The following is a 21,806-nucleotide window of genomic DNA, read 5'->3' as shown; positions in this document are numbered from 1 at the left end:
ATTGAAGTATCGTGCCACCTAGTTACGCTTTAGGATAACATGTCGGTGTATATGAAAGAGATTTTCTAATTCGTTGATAATTCGTAACAATTGGTTAGCCGGCAAGCGGTCGCCTGGCCGAGGATAATGTGCAATGATACGCCGCCGGGCATTGTCCGGTGTTTAGTCCCGTTAGCTGAACAATTCCCGGATAATCCTACAAAGGTGCCGAATGTCGTCATTGTAATGGACGCTGGAGCATTTTCGCGCCTCGTTGCAGTCAACGTGAAAAACTCCACAGGAGCAAAGATACCGACTATACGACCTAATTACGAAGGGATGGATTATGCAAGAAGTCTGTACGCTGTGCTGATCAACAATGAAAAAATAAACTAAAGTTAGAAGTTTTGGTGTCGCTAAACAAACAGTAGGGGGCCCTATTTATTACTTTTATAAATGTTATGTTACTTAATGATATTAGTTAAATACATCCCAGTAAATATTAATGCATGCCATAGCAAGTACCTACCCACAAGGCAATTATTTTTTTTATAATTTAGTATAATGAAATTAATTAGACAAAACCAGATAATCAAAATTGATAGCTGTTGTTTAGATCTCTAGACTATATACATTCTCGGCATTCTCGCATCAGGTAAAATCTCTGTGGACTCATTGTACCTACTAAGTAAATATATTTAATGAAATACAATTGTAAATCGTAGGAAACGTATAAGTACTTCTATCTACTTACAGATAATAAATTAGCATTTCTGTACAAAACGGTTAGATACAGAATTACCGTTGTTCAAATTTATGAATTCTCGCACTTTGTAGTAATGTTAATGTTTAAGATTCCAAACAATGCGGGACTATGTAGTTAAATGGACAGAAACCTCGAAATTAGTTGCCTTTGTTTTGTTATGAGCCCTAATACAATGACCACTTGAGCTGCCTCTGCCGACGCCTGCGCGGGCGCAATCTCTGTCGGGCTTTTTCTAAATGTGAGTAAGTAAGGGCCGTACCGCACGTTCGTAAAAGCTTTGGCGCCTCAGTTGGAGGTATGAAAAAATTTGGACACACCGACATAAGTGCGAAATCACCGTAAGTTCCCGGAATCGTAGTACGTTTTCTTGGTAACGTATAAATGATTTTGTCTATGATAGTAGTATCACTGATCGTTGCTGTTGACTGTACAATATTAGTCACAAATTGAAGTCGGCAATCGTTTAAATTGTTATTTTTGATTGGGTGATGTATTGAAATATTTTTATATGGAAGTATCAAATGTACCAATACACTATCGAGGACTTTTTATGCTGGATATCGATTTCATTGAAGAAAAATATCTGATTCAGTGTACAGGCTTTCTTAAACGTATGATATTGGTGTAATAAACAGTGCATATTTAATTGTACCTACCTACTGTAATTATCTGTAGCTACTGACCGACAATTGCAGTATAAACAAATACTTACCTACTATTTGTTTATTTTAAAATTATTTTATTACTTACGATATCTATTTATATTTTATTCATATTTACTTTCAAGATTTAATCGAATTAATAATGCCTCACGAATATGAAAACTTTGATAAAAATATTAATTTTGAGTAGGTACTTAATACGTAGGTGTTTTAGTGAAAAGATGTTTTAGTGAAATTTCATATAAAAATATGTAAAATATTTAAATTTCGAATAAAATTATTTTCTTTTTAATTTACACCAAATGCATAAATTTACCTGTGCAATGATTATATCTAGACTAGTGCGTATACGTTTTAAAAGGATGAACAGACTTATCACATATAGCTTATGATATGTTCCAATTTCAAAATTTCAGGAGAAAAATAGTTTACAAACCTGGTAAGCGGTGACAGCTATGAATTCCGTCTCCGGGAATGAGAATGCGGCATGAGGCGCGCCCCAGGCCAGCGCGGCAGCGTCCCGCGCTCGAACTATTAGTACTCTCGGTCTGTATTTGTGCATTGATGTAAGGACCATCTGTAACAAGGAACGCTTTATTTAGTTCATAGGTACTAGATAGAGGTAGAACGTAGATGGTAGTATTAGAGAATGTGATTACCACTTACCCTTAGGTGGTGAGTCAGCTTATTTACCATTTCAGTTAGTATATTATTCATTACTTATATCTGTGATTTGTACGTATAGGTATGATAAATGATACGCAAATTCATATATTGTTATTTTTTGTACTGGAATGGTAAATAAACTTATGGTAAGTGGTAATCATAGTGTCATGTCAGTCACCACGTTATCAACGGACATTGTGAGAGTAAATACTTCAGTTGGTATTGTCCGTACTGATTCTAATTTTGCAGTGCAGAATTAGCAGCAGGGTTGCCAAATTTAAAACACCTAACCTCGCTGGAAGCTAAAACAATTGATAAAATTTCGTAGCTCTATTTAGCTCGCTAACCTCGTAAGTACTTCGTCGTATTTTGATTTTCATACGGTTGGCATCTCTGATTAGCAGTGATATCGCATAAAATAGCCAATTTTAACATAACGGAGGTCGGATTCTTTTTTAAATAGACTGAAAAATCTTTTTACACTTAGAGCTGAGTGTGCAGATTGGCGACTGGAGTGTCGCGTCAGTTTGTCGCCACAGCCGTCTGTCTGTGTGTACACGCTTATCTTCGGTACTTGACGTGCAATATTGCTACCTGCGCAGGCGCCGTCACTGCTGTTGCATATATTTCCATCAATTTGAAAATTTAGGACCGATCGAAATAGAACTTTATGTTCCTTAATAGAATAGAATATACCGGAAAATAGAAAATTCTTTAATTATAATTTTTTGAATCTACCGCCGATTCGGAAAATTGTCTAATCACAAAAAGAACGAGCAAGAAACTCGCGTGTTGCTCTTTTAATTTGATAATTCTTATTTTAATTACAGTCAATAGGATTAATTTATTGCCGTGATCACTTCGTACTATTTTTTAAGTTACTCCAGAGAAAAATAGGTATGTATCTACTTATATAAAAATAAAGATGTATTTTTCTCGATCACGCCATAATTTGAGAACGATTTAACCGAATTCCATATTTTTTTTTATTTATATAAAAAAAATTAAAGTTTTATAATGCTATCTAGAAGTTTCTTATGAAACGTAAAACGAGTAAAAAAAATGGGATCTTTAAAAAAATTCAACAAAGTTATGACCATCCTGGCGAAGCATGGGCCAGTCAGTTGTATATTTTTAATAACCTGTCACGGTCAATAATTACGATACATATGAACAAGGAACTGCATATTTGGAAAATTAATTAAAACAATAAAACATGTGCAAATATGTACCGCAAACACATGCCCCAATACCTCCAAAATCGTCTAGACGTTTCAGAATAGTTCCAAATTAGTCACGATTGCGTTATCGACCACGACATCTCTTTTTACAAGTGCATATGCCACTTTATAATGGGTTACAGGCGCCACTGTAACACTGATAACGTAGTAGTTAAGTTGCTACCTTCTCATAATTTTTATCTTCAATACAAGAATAGTACCTAACGGGAGTAAAGATGCTAAGAACGAGACAATTGCACTGAGTAAAACGGTTTCGTGTTATTCCCTAACCAATATCAGTCTTTATGTAACTTTTTGGAAGTAGTTAATAAAACAAGTTTATAAAATGTTTAAGTACTTAATTTTTATACTATACTTTTCAGGTTACTAATGACCCTTATTATAAATACCTTATACATAGACTAATACCTATACATATGTCATAATAATAAAATATAAATTGTCTCTGTGGTCACGTCACTGACGAATGTAACTTACCACTCATAGTAGTCATAGGTATGTATAGGTGTAGGTCATATATAGGTATTATATATAGGTCATAGGTAGGTAGGTATACGAAACAAAATGTGTGTGAGTTATATGTACACATAAGTTACTTACTATAAGTATACGGGATAAGTAATCTATAATGTAATTTTAGTTACCATTCATATTTCAGTATGTTATAAACTAATATGTTTTACTCCACAGAAAACTTTCTTTGAGACAATGTTCGTATACAAACGAGAAATTGGGTCCAAATTCCAAGAGTCAAAGTCGCGGGAATCAGTTATATTTTCTTATAAAGACGCCGACAAAAGTCATGTCTTATCATAGATATAATACGTGTATTAAATACGGTAGAAAGTAGAGTCAGAAGGTTAACAATCAAAATAATCTTAAATAGCCACTAATCAGATATTTCATCTTATAAGTAGGATCATTATATTAAGTTTCATCGGTTCGATGTGCGTAAGACTTACGGACGGACAGACGGTTATGCCGGTATTCAGAAGCTTGTCTATCATATTGATATGTCTTCAATCAAATCTGATTGAAATATTGATTAGAATTGGAAACTTATTTTGCGCATAGTTCTGAAAAGTTCATTTCAAGTGGTATAGTAATGTTTTTTTTATCGAATTTGATGTTATTCTGTGATAGTCCTGTTTTATTACTATAAGAATTCTATTTTTAAAATTCTTTCATAACTGCGGGTAACATTCTCATGATCAATATATTATGTAACTCATGTAGGTAATAATATATTTTCAAAAAAATTTCGATTCTTACGTAAATTTAATTAATAAAGATATTAGCCGCTACAATATTTACGCAGGTTGCTAATCATAGACTAATTAGCTAAAATATTTAGCATTATATGAAGAAATAAAATTGATAAATTCACGTATATTAAAACAATTTGGCTTTCTATCTTGTATTTTGACCGATATCCGTTGGTAAAAATTTCGTACAAACTTGTACAAGGATGAAAATGAACTCGTACCGAAGGCTTAAAGTTTCATAACGGTACGGTTGACATCCCTGGTACGATATTTATCGGGAAAAGTTAAAAAAATATGGCGTATAAATATCCGTTTTGTGACTGTTATTTTAAAGGTGAAAAACACATGTAAGTTAAATTTTAACGACACATTAAGCTTATCGGTAGAATCGGGGCACGCGGTAGACTAATACCGGTGTGGGGTTTGGTTTTTAACTGACTTGTCGCCCCGAAACAACCCTCCCAATCCCTTTATCGGATGCATCTTTGTCACGCAACTGTGATTGTCTTGGACTGTAATTAGCTGTTCAATTTTGGTAAACGCATTTGTGTATTACAGTGTATAAGTTTCACAGACTATAAATATTATATAACTACAAATATACAAAGATAATAGTTAGTTGTGTAGATAGTAGTAGTAGCGTGCTCTTTGTGAAATTAAAATAAATAGAATAAATTATCTGTTTAATTAATATTTAAATTCAATTACCTAAATTACTATTTAATATGTATGCCAAGCGAATAGTTATTTCTTACAAGGAATCACAGGTAAGTACTTAATTATCTACCCTGAATTACAAAAGTCCACAATTATCGAACAAAGTTTCTCACTTACAAATCAACAAAGACATTCCTTAATCCTTTCACTATAATTGCCTTTCATTTGCACGCACACAAATCCGTATCGTAATTAGCTAGCATTCTCACAAGAGCATCTCGAGCGGTTCTTTGGAGGTGGCGTCAAAAAATCGCGAACAAAAGGGTGAAGACCCTTTTTATCGCAGGTGGCAAATCCTCAAGTGCACAACAAGCGAAGCGAGCGATTTTCTGTGCGAAACAACTGCTGACGGTATCTCGGTAGCCAGAGCTATTGTTGGGCTAGTGCACAAAGGTGCCGCCCGCCGGGGCCGGGCCCGCGCATCTCGATGTGGCTCTGTGCTTCAACGGGGCGCATTCGAGGCGCACTGAAGCATGCAACACCCATGAGTTTTTGTCTCGACCCGTCATAAGACATGTTGTGATGTTTTATAACATGCCTGATGCCCATAAACACTGTTTTGATAGCTAAACGTGTCATTTACATGCTTGTAGGGACTGGTCTGCTCTGATCACTACCACAGATTTGTATTCTTTTGTAGAGTATTTGTTTAAAAAAGCGCCTCGTTAGTACTCAAGTACTTTCTCTTGGCTGAAACGGCAATCGTTTAGGTCTTACGATAAAAAAAATAGTTAAATTGTAATATATAACTGAAAATTGTGTAGGCACTGTCTTCTAAAAATATATCGACTTACGTGGGCGGAACCACAGGGTATAGTTGTAGTTAATATCCATATGTATATAAGTAACAATTATGGGTAAAGAAACAATATATTAATATTGTTGTTATCTAGACATTTCTTACTCATTGGAAGAAAGTTGCTCCTATAATAAAAAGTATAGAAAATGGTCACAAGCAGAAATGTATATATAAGTATTCATTATTAGACTATAAAATGTTATTTTATAGGTATAATATAAAGAAAGCCCATGTGAATTACAAATACCAATGTGAAGGCGTACATTTCTCCTACTAACATTAATAAACACCGAGCCGTCACTTTTACGACAGTTGTGTGTGCTTTTTCCATTACCGTAGCAGCATTTCCCCAAACAAGACACTTTAAATAGACTGTGCAAATAAAACCTAGGAAGGCATAGACATACAACGTTATTAATCAAGGCGTGAACCGCCTTGTATAAACAGCCAGACAGCATAAAGGAACACAGTTATTCGCCGCGCCAAAGCCTTACACAAAGCTTTTCAATTTATTTGTTCCAGTGACGAAATACTGATAGACGTCTTTGTAGTCCGAAGACTCCTGCGGTGCATATTAAGAAACACTATATGCAATCGAAATGTAACTCTATATGCAAAACATTAAAGATGCTTTTGCGTTTCAAATGCTGTAGCAACTATCTTTTTTATTTTGAAATACTATAAGCTCGAGTGCTGTTATTGTGTATCGATTTCTATAAGCGAAGATATAGAGTTTAAAACTGTTTAGTGAGCAGACTAATATTTATGGGGAAGTGGTTGCTTGGTAGGCGTTTCCTTTGAAAGTATGTAGGCAGTGTACAGCCTAGTCACGAATGGTTCGGCTATAAAAATCGAAGGTTGCTCACGTTGCGTATGTCAGATAGAAGACGGTATTGTTAACTATAATAGTATTGATGATTATATACCTAATAAAGCCGGTTTAGTTATTATCAGAATAGTTAGTCGTAATATACAAAACCGGTATTTACCTAACAAAAGAGTTATTTGAGTGAATTATTAGTCTATCAACATAAAGTTAAAAAAAATATAGATTATAAATTAAGAAATTGAGTATCCATTACTTAGGTAGGTTAGGTTAGGAACTAAGAAACAAAAATTCTGACAGGCATAGAAAGATAGGTAGGACCGTATAGGTTCATACAGAGCAGCGGAAAATAACTAGTGAATATATACAAATATTATAAAGAGGAGAGAATACAACTTTTGTATGTTTATTGGGATACTTTATTGGTAAAATACTAGACTGATTTAATTTTTTTGTTATTTATTCGACGTTACAGTTACATTTTCGACTAATAACAGATTATATAATCGACTTTGAATAAAAATTATCTGTTCTCTTATTATAAGGCCTCTATCAAACTCTCCTATTACTATTCGGATGACTAAAACTCTCTGATTTAACTTTGCAATGGGTAGATAAGCACACAAATACCACTCAAGCTAAACACATGTATATGCCATTATTTACTGATGGTATAAAAAGCGTACCTATATTTGAGGTATGGTATAAAAAATATTCACAGAACGTTGTATAGGGTGCAAGGGTAGAGCCTCGAGGTGTAACTTAAGGCTGTTAACTTTTTTTACATCAACAAAGTAAGTAGTTGCCTTTTGGACGAGAAAAAAGTATTTGAAAGAGAAATAAGTTTCACACAAATATTTTTTTTATATTTGTATTATAATTGCTTGCATTATACGATCGCAAGCTGAATGTGAATTGAATCAAAGGTTGAATAAAGAATAATAAAAAAAATATTGACAATATATTTTATAGTAATTCAATAAGGTTATGTAAATTATATTTAAAACCTACATCTTCAAAACCAAAGAAAAAAAAACGATTAGAACCTTATTGCGCAAATACTCCTATACGAGTATGTTGTGACAGATGGATAGATGGCCAAAGATGCATCATAATGATACCCTTTTTATTGCGTGCATAATACTTATTAGAGAGTAATTGATAAAGAATTTTCATAATGCATTGTATTAATGTAGAGTATATTGCAAATTAACAAAATTCTTAAGGCATTAGTCCTTTAGAAATATGGTGTTATCGGCGATAATCCTTAATCACCATTTACTAGGTAGATGGTATGCTATTGTTATTCCACATGCCAATGAGCAAAATCACCGATTTTATCTAACAGGTACATACTTTAGTCTGAAAGTTTGGTTAGAAAGTCTTTTCATTTAACGAGATATAAAATAAGACAAATAAGACAGTCTTTATATAAGATATAAAAGATAATAGACATCATCCCCTATTTAAAATTGAGCTATTTTTTATACGTACCTGTAAAATAATAAATAAAAACTTAAAAATATAGATCATTATAATTCAGAGCATTACATGTTTTAAAAAAAACCTTCTATATATTGATTCTTTCAATATTTTTGTGATGTATGTATTTACCGATTGTCTCTAGGCTAGAGTAAAAATATAATTTAAAGTTAAATTAAAATTCTTTTGCAAGCATAAAAACTGCAAATGTATTGTAAATTGTAATGTGCAGTAAATTCAAATAATTTACTGCTATAAATTATGATTGGCTACAAAAACCAATTGTTCGGATAGTTATAATTTATTATTATAAAATATAAATTATCTTTACATACATATTACATAGGTATAAAACAAAGTCACTGCCGCTATCTTGTTGCATCTATCAAACTACGCAACGGATTTTAATGATGTTTTCATCAAAAGCTAGAGTGATTCAAAAGGAATGTTTATATATGTAATATGCATATCATAGTACAAAAAAGCTAAAAAATTCTAAGATTTGTAAAACCCCGTGTGTAGCCGTGACGAATCGCTAGGTTAATAATAAAAAAAACAACTTACATGTCCTTGTGCATCCATAGTGTTATTTGTAAGCTTGAGTTTGCTGAATGACACCGGATTAGCAGTCCAATGATGACCAGGAGCTGGCGAGTCAGGGTGTAACATCAGCCTTCTAGGGGACTGGGGTTCCGCGCCACCTGCCGCTGCCCAAGCTCCTCCGGCCCATCGCCAACGACGGCGCCCCACTAGTGACAGTTCAAGGAGAACGCAGTACTCCTCACGTGGGTCTAATCCGGCAAGAGATACCCGGAGGGACGGGAACATGCGTCTGCAAAAGAAACCATCAATTTAGGTAGAGTTTGTTACACATACAAACCTACTGCATAATAGTTATCCCCAATAATAGTTTTTTTTTATTTTCATTTCACTCTATCAACGTAAAAGAATTCAATACAATGATCGTTATAATTTTGGTTTGTTTGCCTTTGTGTTTGTACGCTTTAATCTTGGAAACGACTAAACTGTTTTTTGTGCAAAAATCACGGCATCGGCCTCGGTAGTCTAGCGGTTTAGCACACCACCATGTTTGTATCCTGAGAGGAACCAAACCCACCAAGGGTTTGGTTCTTCTCAGGATACAAACATTTCTATTCACGATTATATATAATTGTTAGTATTGGTTTGAGTGTTTTATATGTATATTAAGTATTTAAAAACATATTAATTGATGAATTATCCAGGGTTACCATTAGTATTACATCATAGAAAGACATTTAGTGCACTTTCCGTTTTCATTAATTTAATAGATAAATGTGTAAAATTAAAAACCCTATTCCAATAAATGGAATCATAATTTCACTACCACACAATAGGAGCAGCATAAAAAAATCACTCACGACATACGAGTACGCTTAATTCCATTAACGACAAAAAGGAGCCGAGAATAGAAACAAAGAAGGTGATAATAAAGTTACGGCTGCCAGAGTCCAAGTGTGCATTAAACAATGGCGGAAAAGGATTCTTAGGCATTTATCGTTGTTATAAAAGACCGTGATACGAGTAAAAGTGTCGGTCAACGAGGGGCTTTTGGCACCCGTTTGTTCGTCCATAAAGCGACAGTGTGTCATAAAGACAGATACATCTGGCGCCGCTGGTTATCTGCCTCTCGGCCGCCGGAGTCGCTGCAGACCAAAGTATACATAATTCGTCAATCATTCCAATAAATAACTCTTAAGTGTATTGAGTATGATAAAAATAGAAAAAAATATATTTGATTTGTTTTGCCTGTGCACACTGTGAAGGTTTTAATGCATCATTTAGTTAAATTCTAGTCTTTACTGTTATATAATTTGCACGGGTATTTGTTTTTACATAAACCGAAACAATATATTTAATTATATGAGTATAATTTTTAACTTGATCTATAGGATTTAAGAAGAGGACAAAATGCAGTATATAAAAAATACATTACCTGTAATTGTGTATATCACATTTAGAATTACGAGTCACGGTTAAATCAGAAAAAATATTTTAGTAAATAAGTACTGAAAAACTTTCATCACAGGCTTACATTATAAAATAAGTAATTATCGTAATAATATACACAATATCAATTGCATTATTATTATTCATTGACCACGATATGCTGGAGTATCACGTCTCTCCTGTTTTAGGGGTGTTGGATATAATTTCATATGACCGTACTTAGTTAATAAGTTTGTATATTATAATTTTATTCATACATCGTCCAAAGTCCATCGTGTAAAACAAGAACCAGTTGGGTTAGATCAGTCATAACAGCGTTATCGGTGAAGCTGCGGCTCGGCGGCGGTGGTCGGCGGACGCTAATGCAGCCTGTAGATAGCGACCAGCCGGAGAGCCTCCCATCCAGTGCCGACAGAAGCTCAATTAACAACAAACTAAATTAGCCCCCATTTAAAGTTTACGACGCCGGCTACTGCCTTACGTGCCGCGGGTACGGACAGAAACGCAACAGACCATGAGAATTTCTACTCATCTATAAAGTCTATAGATCAGAGGGACTTTTTAAGAAATGGAATCGAAATCAACTCATAATCGCAACGTACAGTTATAATATAATATATTGGTGGTACTTACCTTGTTCGACTCAAACCAATTCATAATATCTTTATTCATTTAAGTCTACTACAAATGTACCGAAAATTCGGAATAATTATACATACTTGTGGCGAGAAGCACCAAGGAGAAACTGCTCTTGCTCTTTTTAAGTGAGATTATAATTAAAATAAAATTTAAATGTTTAAAAAATGGAGAGCATTTAGTAATACTATTTGATATCTATTCGATTTGAGTTCGAATTCAAGGCACGATCTCGAACACAGTACACTATGCAGTTAATGATATAATTTTAGATTTGGACCTTAATATTAGTATCGTATTTTTTTTTGTTTCTATTGATGATTTTTTTGCACATTATGTAAACGGGATAATCACGGGCCGCCATCTCCGTTGAACCGTGAGTGAACGTTTATAATCACGTCGGTATATACTAATATAAGCATCCCTATAAATAAATTATCATGGTAAATACTATATATATACTATATGCAATTGCAAACAACTGATTTTGTTTGTACAAAATCTTAAATTATAAAAGCAAATCAAGATAAGTCGAGTATGGATAGGCCATAGTATCTTAAAGAACATGGTGTTTGACTTAAGACATTATTATGCAAATAAATATATCTGAAATGTCACACAAAATCTGATAAATGTTATAGAATACACATAAATATCGAGTATACATATTTTGACATGCGATGGTCGTGAAAGGACATCCTGCTTCTGCGTACTGATAACCAAAGCATTATGTAAGTACAGCTCCATGACAAGCTGTTTAGGCAACGATATGTTTACAATTCCAGGAAATATAACAAGCGTACGTACAATACAAATATGTATTTTCAATAGTGTACGAGGTATCGCCTCCCTTGTTGACCATACATTGACAAATCCGTCCACTCAGCTACCGTTCGGGCGAGATGGCTCTTATCACGGCTCGGTCCACTTATCGACTCGTTTGAGAGCTGCGCGCGCGCCGACAAAGAGGTGACGATCCACGCGCAAAACGTAATTATGCAAAATCCCGTCGCGTCGACCCACACGATGTTATATCCATTATCTAAATCGAACTTTTTACAACTAGAACTTTTTATACATCACAACTTGAGCAATCTCGATTAGAATTTGATCGAAAAGTCGTGTCAAACGTTTAATTTAGATATTTTGGAGTGAAACCCGTTTATGACATGGTTTGTACGAGAATGCAAATGAAATAAAGATACTATAAAACGGAACGCCATAAAAGGCCCCTCGAGACATCAGTAAGCTGGCAAGGCTGCTCGGGCGGCGGCGGCGCGGTGGGAAAGACACAATGGGACCACCAAAATCGTGTTGAATAAACTTTAGAGTGGGTCGTAAATCGGTAACAACTCGCCAATTGCCACACGGAGGCGCTAAATGTGCGGAAAGAAACTGCCACATCCGCTCTCTCACATCCGCACTCGAATTATGAGATTGGCTCTACTCGATGCCGCGTGGTCGCGGCTCGCCCCTTTTTATGTTATGCGCGAATGACCAGAAAATCGAAACGTTTCATTTAATAACACGGAAATATTTTTGTAGCAGTAATGTTTGCTTTTATACTGAAAGAAAAATGCCTACTATATTAAGTATATCACAAATTTGGGAGCATAATAATGACGACCTGGCTAATTTATCTGTTTAGCATACCGACTTACTTCCAATGGTTCGAATTGCTCGCATGGTACAAACATTTGTATTCATGAGTATGATTGCTTGTATTATTTTAGATGTGTTCAAGTATACAGAACACAAGCTTTGATTAGTACTACATGTATTGTACCGTCATAATATCATAAACAACTAAACTTACATTTTAAGTAAAATACATGTTCCAAACTTTAAAGCCACTCCATGTCATGTTTAAATATTATATGTAATTATTAGATACAATAAATATGTCTAATTATTATTTTTATTATATAAATATTCATCAGTTTCGAGTCTTTCCGATGCATCTTATATTTTATTTAAAGTATAAAGTATAATCTCTCCAATAAAATACAGTAATGCATGTGTATGTACTTAAACACTACTCTTAAGAAGACATTATCCGCTTTTTAAGATATGTATAACGCATTAGTATAGTGTGTACCTTCATTACTCAACATCATTTAATGTCGATGTTTGGGCCATCAGCCCCTGACCTACCCCTCTCGAACGGTAGTTATCTTTAATGCTAATTTCATGGCCTTTTTATCGCCCAAGTTCAGTGTTAGGAGGAGGAACGTCGTTAACTTCACAAACGTTCCCTTGTCCTCCCACAACATCTGCGTCGTTTAGACTGGAATGGCTGTAACACGAATGATAAACACCATCTTTAATTCTCGAGTCGTGGGGTCGAATACAAGAATGCCTGTATATCCCTGTATCCAGTGTACCCGCGCTCATTAGCGCCTCTCCGAGAGGTCCGGTTTGTTTTTTCGTCCGCCCAGATGTGGGCCTGGGTAAACACGTCTCTATTGTCTGCGAGGATAAAAAATTGGACACCTGGAAGTGTCAAAAAGTTCACTCGACCCGTGAGAATCGGGTTCTGTCGCGGCCGCAAACACTTTACTACTTATTTTATGTACCTACTTATACAATTATATTTTAAGTTAGGTATTAATGAGTAATTACTCATATTAGTAATGTTAATACCCTTTAGAATTAGGGAGTAATTATTATAATTGCTAATACTCATAAGAATTAAAATTTAGCTAAACTTTTTAAGACGACTTGACTTTACCTAATGAAATTGCCTAATGAAAATCGTTCTTGAAAACACCTTTAAAAAAAACACACTGCGTTGAGAAATTTCAGTTAATAGTGCTCTTAATGAATTCGACATATAAGTTGTCTTATATACTTAACCGCGGCAGCTACTTCCTTTTAAATCCTACATTTTTGTGACTGTAAACATTATTATTTTTATAAAAGCTCTCTGCGTTTACACTATAGTCTCCACTTATGGTATTTGTATTTTGGTCACTGTTTCCGCGTTTAGCCTCTCATTTGGGCTGTGTTGTTGTTGTTGTACGTATAAAGTTTACAAACACTAAGATCTCCACTTATCGTAATTATTTTTTTAAACAGTTATTTGTATTTCCCAATAGTAAACAAGTAAATGGACGCTTAGCATGCAAACAGCTTAACTGATAGTGTGATCGTGACGCACACGCATACGCGTGTCATTTGTTGCGCAACCGCAAATTGCGTGTCCCACACTAGTTCATCTCCACCCCTTTGTAATGCACATTGTTATTCACTTATATTGGTAGTGTTGGTTGAGATCAACACACCTTCATGATACAGCACTTTTTATGTTCCTTACTCGTATTCTTTCCATAATGGTGTAGTATCATAGAATTCGCAAAGTACCAAATCGTTCATTGCGACCCCGTGGGGGTCATGTCATCATGCGTTGCCATTCTTGGGGACTTAGAGCTGAATTGAAGAGGGTTCTGGAATGAGATTCCTCCATACTATATAATTTCACTGTCATATATCTTTCCAACTCTAACATAGCTTACAGAGCATTATGTTGGCAGCCGAATTAAATGAGGCAATAGTAGCTACGATATACGGTTTTATGTTATTACTACTAGGAAGATATAAATACTATTAGGCGATGTAGTATACTGTACTAGCACAGTTTTATTTATATTGTCTCCGTCTGTTAAAATTATGTTCAGTTTAATATTTACCTAGTTGATACTTTTAACACCACTGTCAAGACTAGAAAAAAAAGTTATAAATATTTTCAAAACATGTAGTGCACACTACTTCAGATTTACAAACTGAGCAAGCAGTTGAGTTGTCCCAAATGTTCGCCCGCAAACAAACACACTTCAAACATAAAGAAATATGCTCTGAACAAAACAAATAACCCAATTTGGGTTGGGTCACAAAAAACAGTGTATCGTCTCAGCAGACGTAACATGGTATTAGCATATTGATGGGCACCGTCTATCTGTCGCCCTTTGTTTAAAATCAGCGACACCACCTTCAATCATAACGATTGTGACAAAAAAAACGATGTATTTTATTGATTCGTTTTTGCTGAGCGGCTGCAGGTGGCAATGAGCAAAAAATATTCAGCAGTTCTCGAATTAAAAATACACAAAATCTATTATTGTTCATCTACACAATAAAAAATAATGAGATAAGTTTTTTATCACGAGATGACAAAAAATATCAAATTAAGTAGATAAAATGTAGGTACTATTTTTAGAACTATAACGTGCGTAAATTTCATGTTGATTGACTGAACTGGATAATCGGCACTTCACAGGCAAAATTATATATGTAATTAAATAAATTTATTGAATATATTTTTTTAATAAACTTTATCCAGCATATTCTTATTATCGCAAAGTAAAAAATATGTAAGTATTTACTTTACGCTTAGATATGCATGGATAATATTACACCGCCCAATTCAGCTGCCACTGCAGTTGTGAAGAACTAGATGTTTAAATTACTTTTTTAAATAAAGTTGATTACCATATATAACCGCCTTTCTATGATTGCGGAATAGAGGATCTATAAGAAAGTAAGATGAAAGCAAAGCCTGGAAGAGGGGCGGAGCATAGTGCTCAGCTATAGTTCATCACCAGAAGGACAAAGCACGCCCGCGGCGCGCGCACCTGCGACATGTTTATGCTCGCATCCACGCCAAATTTACAACCTTCTTGTGCGGATATTGGAAATTTTTAATCACCGAGTCGGCGCCTTTGCGCAATAAGGTAGGCCGCAATTGCAGTGATAATGTTGCGATATATTGCGAGATTGTTAAAACATACTGATCGGTTACCGCCTCAATTAGCTTTTGATCGTATGCGACCGACGTGCGTTGTATATAAATTTACATTATTCGAAAACCCGTGTAATCGTTTAATGACATTAAATTCTTTATATCAGAATAGATTAGTGTAATCAGGGATTTAATTAACGGGTCCTTTCTTTTTCTAACGAAAATGGATTGTGTCAGAAATTTGGAGTTAATTACATTATTCAATCAATTAGAAACAGAGTTTGATGATCAACTATCATATTGTTAATATAATATAGACACCAATCAAGATAATAAAAATAACATTATTACAAACTATTATACCGTAAAGAAAATTTGTACAATTAATTTACCTAATAAAAAGGAACCGTAAACGTCCGTACTATTTCTGTAAATATTATAGGATTATAGAATATTGAATCGAAATTAGAAACATTTTAATCTAAAAAGAAATTCTAACCGCACAAATATACTTATATTTGATAAAGAAATTCAAACTGACCAAATGTATTTGTTTGAAACCAGTACCGTATAGAACTGAGTCGTATGTTGCAAACATGCAAAATATCCAAGCGCCGGTTGGGCGCCACCGAGATCTGAAGCCGCTCGTAAATTGCAACAGACAAACGGTGGGGTAATTCTGCCGACAGCCGACAAGCGAGCATGCTTGCACACGCCGCGCCGCCCGCGCTCACACGCTATCTGCCGCCCACATCTATAGCCTATTATGTGCCTTTTGACGCCGTCCAAACGTCCAACAGATCGTTAAGATAACACACAATACACTTGATCTGAATATAGGAATGCACTTTGCAAATGATACCGGATAAAGTGGATATAGATATTATCCTTTTATTTTTATATCCGAGTTATATGCAGATAGAAAGGAAAAAAAGATATAAAAACTGGTGTATTCGACTGTATTTGTGAATGTATTATACCTACAATACACGATATCATCGCCAATTCTGTATCGATTTTCATTGTTCTTTTTATAATCGAAAGAGTTTTGTTACTCCTGTTTTGTGTCCATATTACTTTTTATTAAGATAGAAGTTTTGTGGAACAAAACAAAAGCAGAAATTATAAAATTTTCTAAAAAGTATAATGTGTTGTTTTGTTATCGTATATTTACTAATAAACGAATCTTTATAACTGATTTCATCGTTATGGACCATTACTTAAATTGGTTGTAAGCAGTCATCCAAAATACCGTACAGTCAATTTACGCATACCCATTTATGTTGACGGTCACAAAAAAATATTATCTAATACAAAAGTCGAAAATTAAGGATCGTTTTATTGTATGATCGCACAGAAACAGGATTTCGGTTTGTCCGTCGCCGGAGTATAGTGTTGTGAGTTGCGCTGCTCAGGCGAGCGGTGGCGATCGCTCGTTAGCTCCCGACCCGGCATAAATCACCGCGCTTTATGAGAACTCCCAATTTTTTAACATTGGAGTTAATGAAATGCGAGCGCAGTATGGGACCCGGCTAGCGACATTAAAAACGACAAACCATAAGGACGGACGGTTTCTAATTATAATCCTGTCAAAGCTGCGATATAAGGAAAGAATTGATGATCACCTGAAAAGCGGTGATTTTATCTACAAGATAGTAGCGATTGTGAAGATAGTAGCTGTTTAATTTTAATATATCATATTTTTATTTGTTTTGGCGCCAGCGCTGCTAGTCGGGGTCCGATGTATAATGGGGGAGGACATTAAATAGTATAGAGACACACTTCTAATAGTCATGAAAGGTTACTATCATTTAATAATTGCTAGCTACTTTTATTGTGCACTTTTCTTTTCTAGATTTAAATTTGCTCGATTGGATTTAATATATTTCATAGGAATTATTATTCCCTATATATATATATAATGACCCTATTAGATAAAAGTTGTTTGTCCGATTCGAAACCATCAATTTAATATTTGCAAACTTAAATAAATTATTAATGTAATTTTTTATAGAATTGTTACTGGCAACCTATAAACATGTTCGTCGCCATGTCGGTAAAATATAATAAAAAAAGAGTTAAAAATAAGAACAAATTCAAATTATCAGGGATCGAGATGTTTTACATTATTAATTCTATAAAACTTATTTTAAATTTGTCAACCATCCCTCTAATTCTCATTCAGGCTTTGAGGGATGGTCGAAAAGTTTGTTTATTTATGCTACGGTTGATACATTTGGCTTAAAAGTCTGATCAGCACTAATAGAGGCTGTATAATTTATGTATACTGTGACCTTTCATGTTAGTAATTAATCTTCAAATATTATTAAGTCTACACCCATATTGCAAAACATGTTTCACCTCTAAACGGCGCAGCGTCAGACAATTGATCAATTGGAGTTTTGTAGTCTACTGTTGACCACTCAGCGTTTAGATTGTGCCATTAATTTTACGTCATATATATGTATTTTTAACACGTCAGTTTTTTATTGTTAACTCCACCGTCCCCACCTGAATAGGTGATGGTTTCCGACGGAAAGAACTAGCAAAAAACATAATTGTTACTATACATAGAAAAATAGTCTATTTGGTCAAACAATGGTCTGAATTTATAATATATCAATATGTTATACCCTATCATATATAAGACACAAATAACCAATAACTATTTAATAATAGAATTTTAATTAATTTTATCAAATATAATCCATAGATTATATGTTTAAAAGTTAAGTTGCGTAGGTACTATGTGTATATATAACAGTTGTTATAAAGCTATCATTATTTCTAACAAGTGTGTACACGAATAAGCAATAATTAATCAGGCACAGGATCTCCGCTCCTCATACCGTGATGCCGGAATACCTAGAACTCTATCATTGTAACTGTAATTAGAATCTTATGTTGTATACAGAGAGGTTATAATTGTAAAATAGTTTGTACTCAACGGCGCCAGTATTTTAGGAAGCTTTTCGAAGAAGCGAGAGCTAAGACTGGTGCGCAAAGAAGTACACGAAGCAGTCAGGAGGGAGAGGCTTGAAGCCGACAAAGGGGCCGCCGCACGCGAACTGCGCCCGATTCACAATTAAGCCAGTGTGTGTTAATTGATATTAATACTTCGTTTGTGGTTCAAGTAGCGAACGACCGGCGGATAGCTGATTTGAATATCAAGTTTGTTATTGGGTTTTCTATGCTTCGGAGATTCCATGTTAAATTCCTAAAATAAAGTATACTATTGTATAAATCACAATAATTAGTGCAACATCCAATAGTTAGTAACTGATAAAAGGTACTTAAAACTATTAGGATTAAAAATACAATAAAATCGTCTATTGTAGATGCTCCTTTTGTCTCATCTATTAATCCAGCGGCTAACACGTTGTTTATAAAGACGAAGTTTGAAAGGCCATCTTTGACAGTGAAATAGATGTAGAATACAAAACTTGCAGTTCTACATGAAGTCACATGGGCATCTCATAGTAACGTTTTGATTGGGTATGCTATCATATTATATAAAATTGCTTTCCATTACAGTTTGTATAAAACATGTTCTAATTTCTCATCTTAATTAGCCATAGAAATAGATTTAAATGTCATGCAAGTTAGCTGTGTATACTCAGTCTGTTTTCAGATTTTTTATATGAATTTTAAATCGCAAACGGAATAAACGGCTGATACAAAATTACAAGTATTATGTATCTGCTTTGCTATGCAACAATATTTTACAAAAAAAATTATATGTAGGTATTAATCTATTGTAGATTTTGTAATTTGAAAGAACATTCTATGTGTTTCTTATATTTTAAGATTTTTAAATCAATATCTCTGGAGGCGATGTTGGTGACCATTTTTATTTTTCAATTAATTGTAATCAAGTGTTAATCGCCATTCGCTTTTTGAGAAGCCACGGACCCCACCCGTACTGGGAATCGCGTCAAGGCTGTGTGTAATGTGACGAGTTCAAACGCGCCGCACGCGCGTCATCAACGCAATTAGTGGGCGTTGCGACATCGCATCGCTCGCGCCGGCACATCGCGCTATTGACATTGAACTGTTGTTACATATTTCACAGAATTGTGTTTTGATGTCGTCTTGTTATATAGGAGCCAGTCTTTGCTAATTTGTGCTCAGTTGTCGGCCAATATTTGACATCGGTTAGCACTGGTTAACGTGTCAACATACCTGACATCCCAGATGATGATTTCGTACCTGATCAAATATAAGTAAGACTTTCTATCCATTTTGTAGCTTCTAGATACTTGGTAAGCAACTAGAAGTTAGTAGCATTAAACAAGAAATAGCGAAGGATTAATAGCGTTTATTATACCGAATTTTAGTAAGGTTCTATTGTTTGGCAATTTTGAAAACAATTAAAATAATTACTAATAATTACTGCAAATATAAAGATAAATTAAGTAATTACTTCAAATAATTACCAGTGAAGAATTTAAATTTGATGCAATTTGCTAGTTTGTCCTCTATGCAATAAAAAAAAGTATTTAGAAATATATAAAGCCAAATACGAAATAACATACATTGATTTTTTTATTGGTAGATTCATATGCAACATATATTTGCGACTAACGTTATAGTTCTCTACTACAATACTTTTTTAAGAAATTATTTATATTAGTGTTATGGAGCATGTACCAAATACTAATAAGTATATTGTAATAAACACTATCAAATGTATACTTTTTCTAACGCCTAACCTCTGCTCTCTCTTTTCCTTCTTTACTATCACTATAGCGGTAATTCTGTGAAATTTCATACACGTTAACAACATCATGATTTAGATATAAACAAATATACAGATAGCGGACAAGAATGACACGGTGGCGACACGTTTCTGGGAGATTCGTGCGTGTACTGCACCCAGGCTCACCCATCTTATCTCGTTATTATTCGTTCCAGTAGCGGTGGTTACAGTGGGGAGGGCGAGTCGTTCCAACAGCGATACGCATCGCCGCGTGATGTCGCCCGCGATGGTCGATGGTCGCCACCATGCGATGGTATCGCTTCACGAGCTACGTGCGGGTGGCTTGTGGCTTGCCCCTACATTTACAGCACTTGTAGAATACGATTCAGACGACTTTAATCTAATGCCATAAAAATGAGAGATCGAGATTTAGTAAGTCTGAAGCATGTACGAAGAAGTTAGCTTCTTTTGGGTGAAATGTGAATTTTTCCGCGCGGTTTTTCCATATGTAATAATATGGAAAAAATCGCGCGAAAAAATTCTATTCAAATCAAACATAATAATTCAAATTAATACGTATTAATTTAAATGGATGGAGTTTTACGAACTGAGAAAAAAACTTCGCTTAGGATATCTGATCATAATCAATACTTATGTAGAAAAAAAGCATAATAGGTCAGAAGTTAGATTTTTTGGAATAAATTGATGTATATTATTTTGACTTTCTGTTATGATTTTAAGTGTCAGCATTTCTCTTAGGGTTTATTGATTTTTTATTTTAACTATTGAGTGTGGTGTAACTTGAGAAAGATCCTCCTAACTTTGTATATTTTTAAACCAGAAAAATAATTTCAACCGTATATTTCGATTTCAAGATATTATAGATACTGCAATTTCTTATGCAAGAGGTGTTGAGATGTTCATATTATATCAGTCTCTGTAGACAACTTTGAATGTTTTATGTGTCTTCGAATACTTATATTTTAATATCATAGTACTAAGCTACTGTTTTTTTAGGAATCAACTGCAAAATATATTTACGTTCAAAGAATAAAGAACTTGGAATCCTTTATTTCATAAGATTTTTTTAATGTCTAAGCTATTTATGCAATTCCTTTAATTGTAGAATATGTGTATGTATTTGTAGTGATGCAACGATGATATACAACGGCGCCAGTGGTCACATTTACATGGAGGATGGAGTATTGTAACGAGAGGGCACGACTTGGAGACGCCTGTGAGATCTTATCATATCGTCCTCGGGGAATGCGCCCTATGCCTCCCACAGTCTTACCACTGTTGACGCTGTCTGCATTGTATAATGTAGTCATGTAACACTAA

The 21,806-nt window shown here is 34.5% G+C and overlaps 1 protein-coding gene across 1 annotated transcript in view; it reads right to left on the bottom strand.

Annotated features, from left to right (window-relative positions):
- LOC131850779 (T-box transcription factor TBX6) overlaps positions 1-21,806 on the bottom strand; it is a 35,175-nt gene that overhangs the window by 1,630 nt on the left and 11,739 nt on the right. Inside the window, exons 3-4 of the mRNA XM_059201140.1 lie at positions 8,968-9,235; positions 1,844-1,984 (exon numbers count right to left, since the gene is read on the bottom strand). Coding sequence (XP_059057123.1) covers positions 1,844-1,984; positions 8,968-9,235 — 409 coding nt within the window. The remainder of the gene's footprint in view (positions 1-1,843; positions 1,985-8,967; positions 9,236-21,806) is intronic.

This window comes from Achroia grisella, unplaced genomic scaffold (genome assembly GCF_030625045.1).
Source record: "Achroia grisella isolate CSIRO2021 unplaced genomic scaffold, CSIRO_AGI_Agris_v1 utg779, whole genome shotgun sequence".
In the NCBI taxonomy this organism is placed as follows: Eukaryota; Metazoa; Arthropoda; class Insecta; order Lepidoptera; family Pyralidae; genus Achroia; species Achroia grisella.
This window is presented reverse-complemented; position numbering and strand designations above follow the sequence as displayed.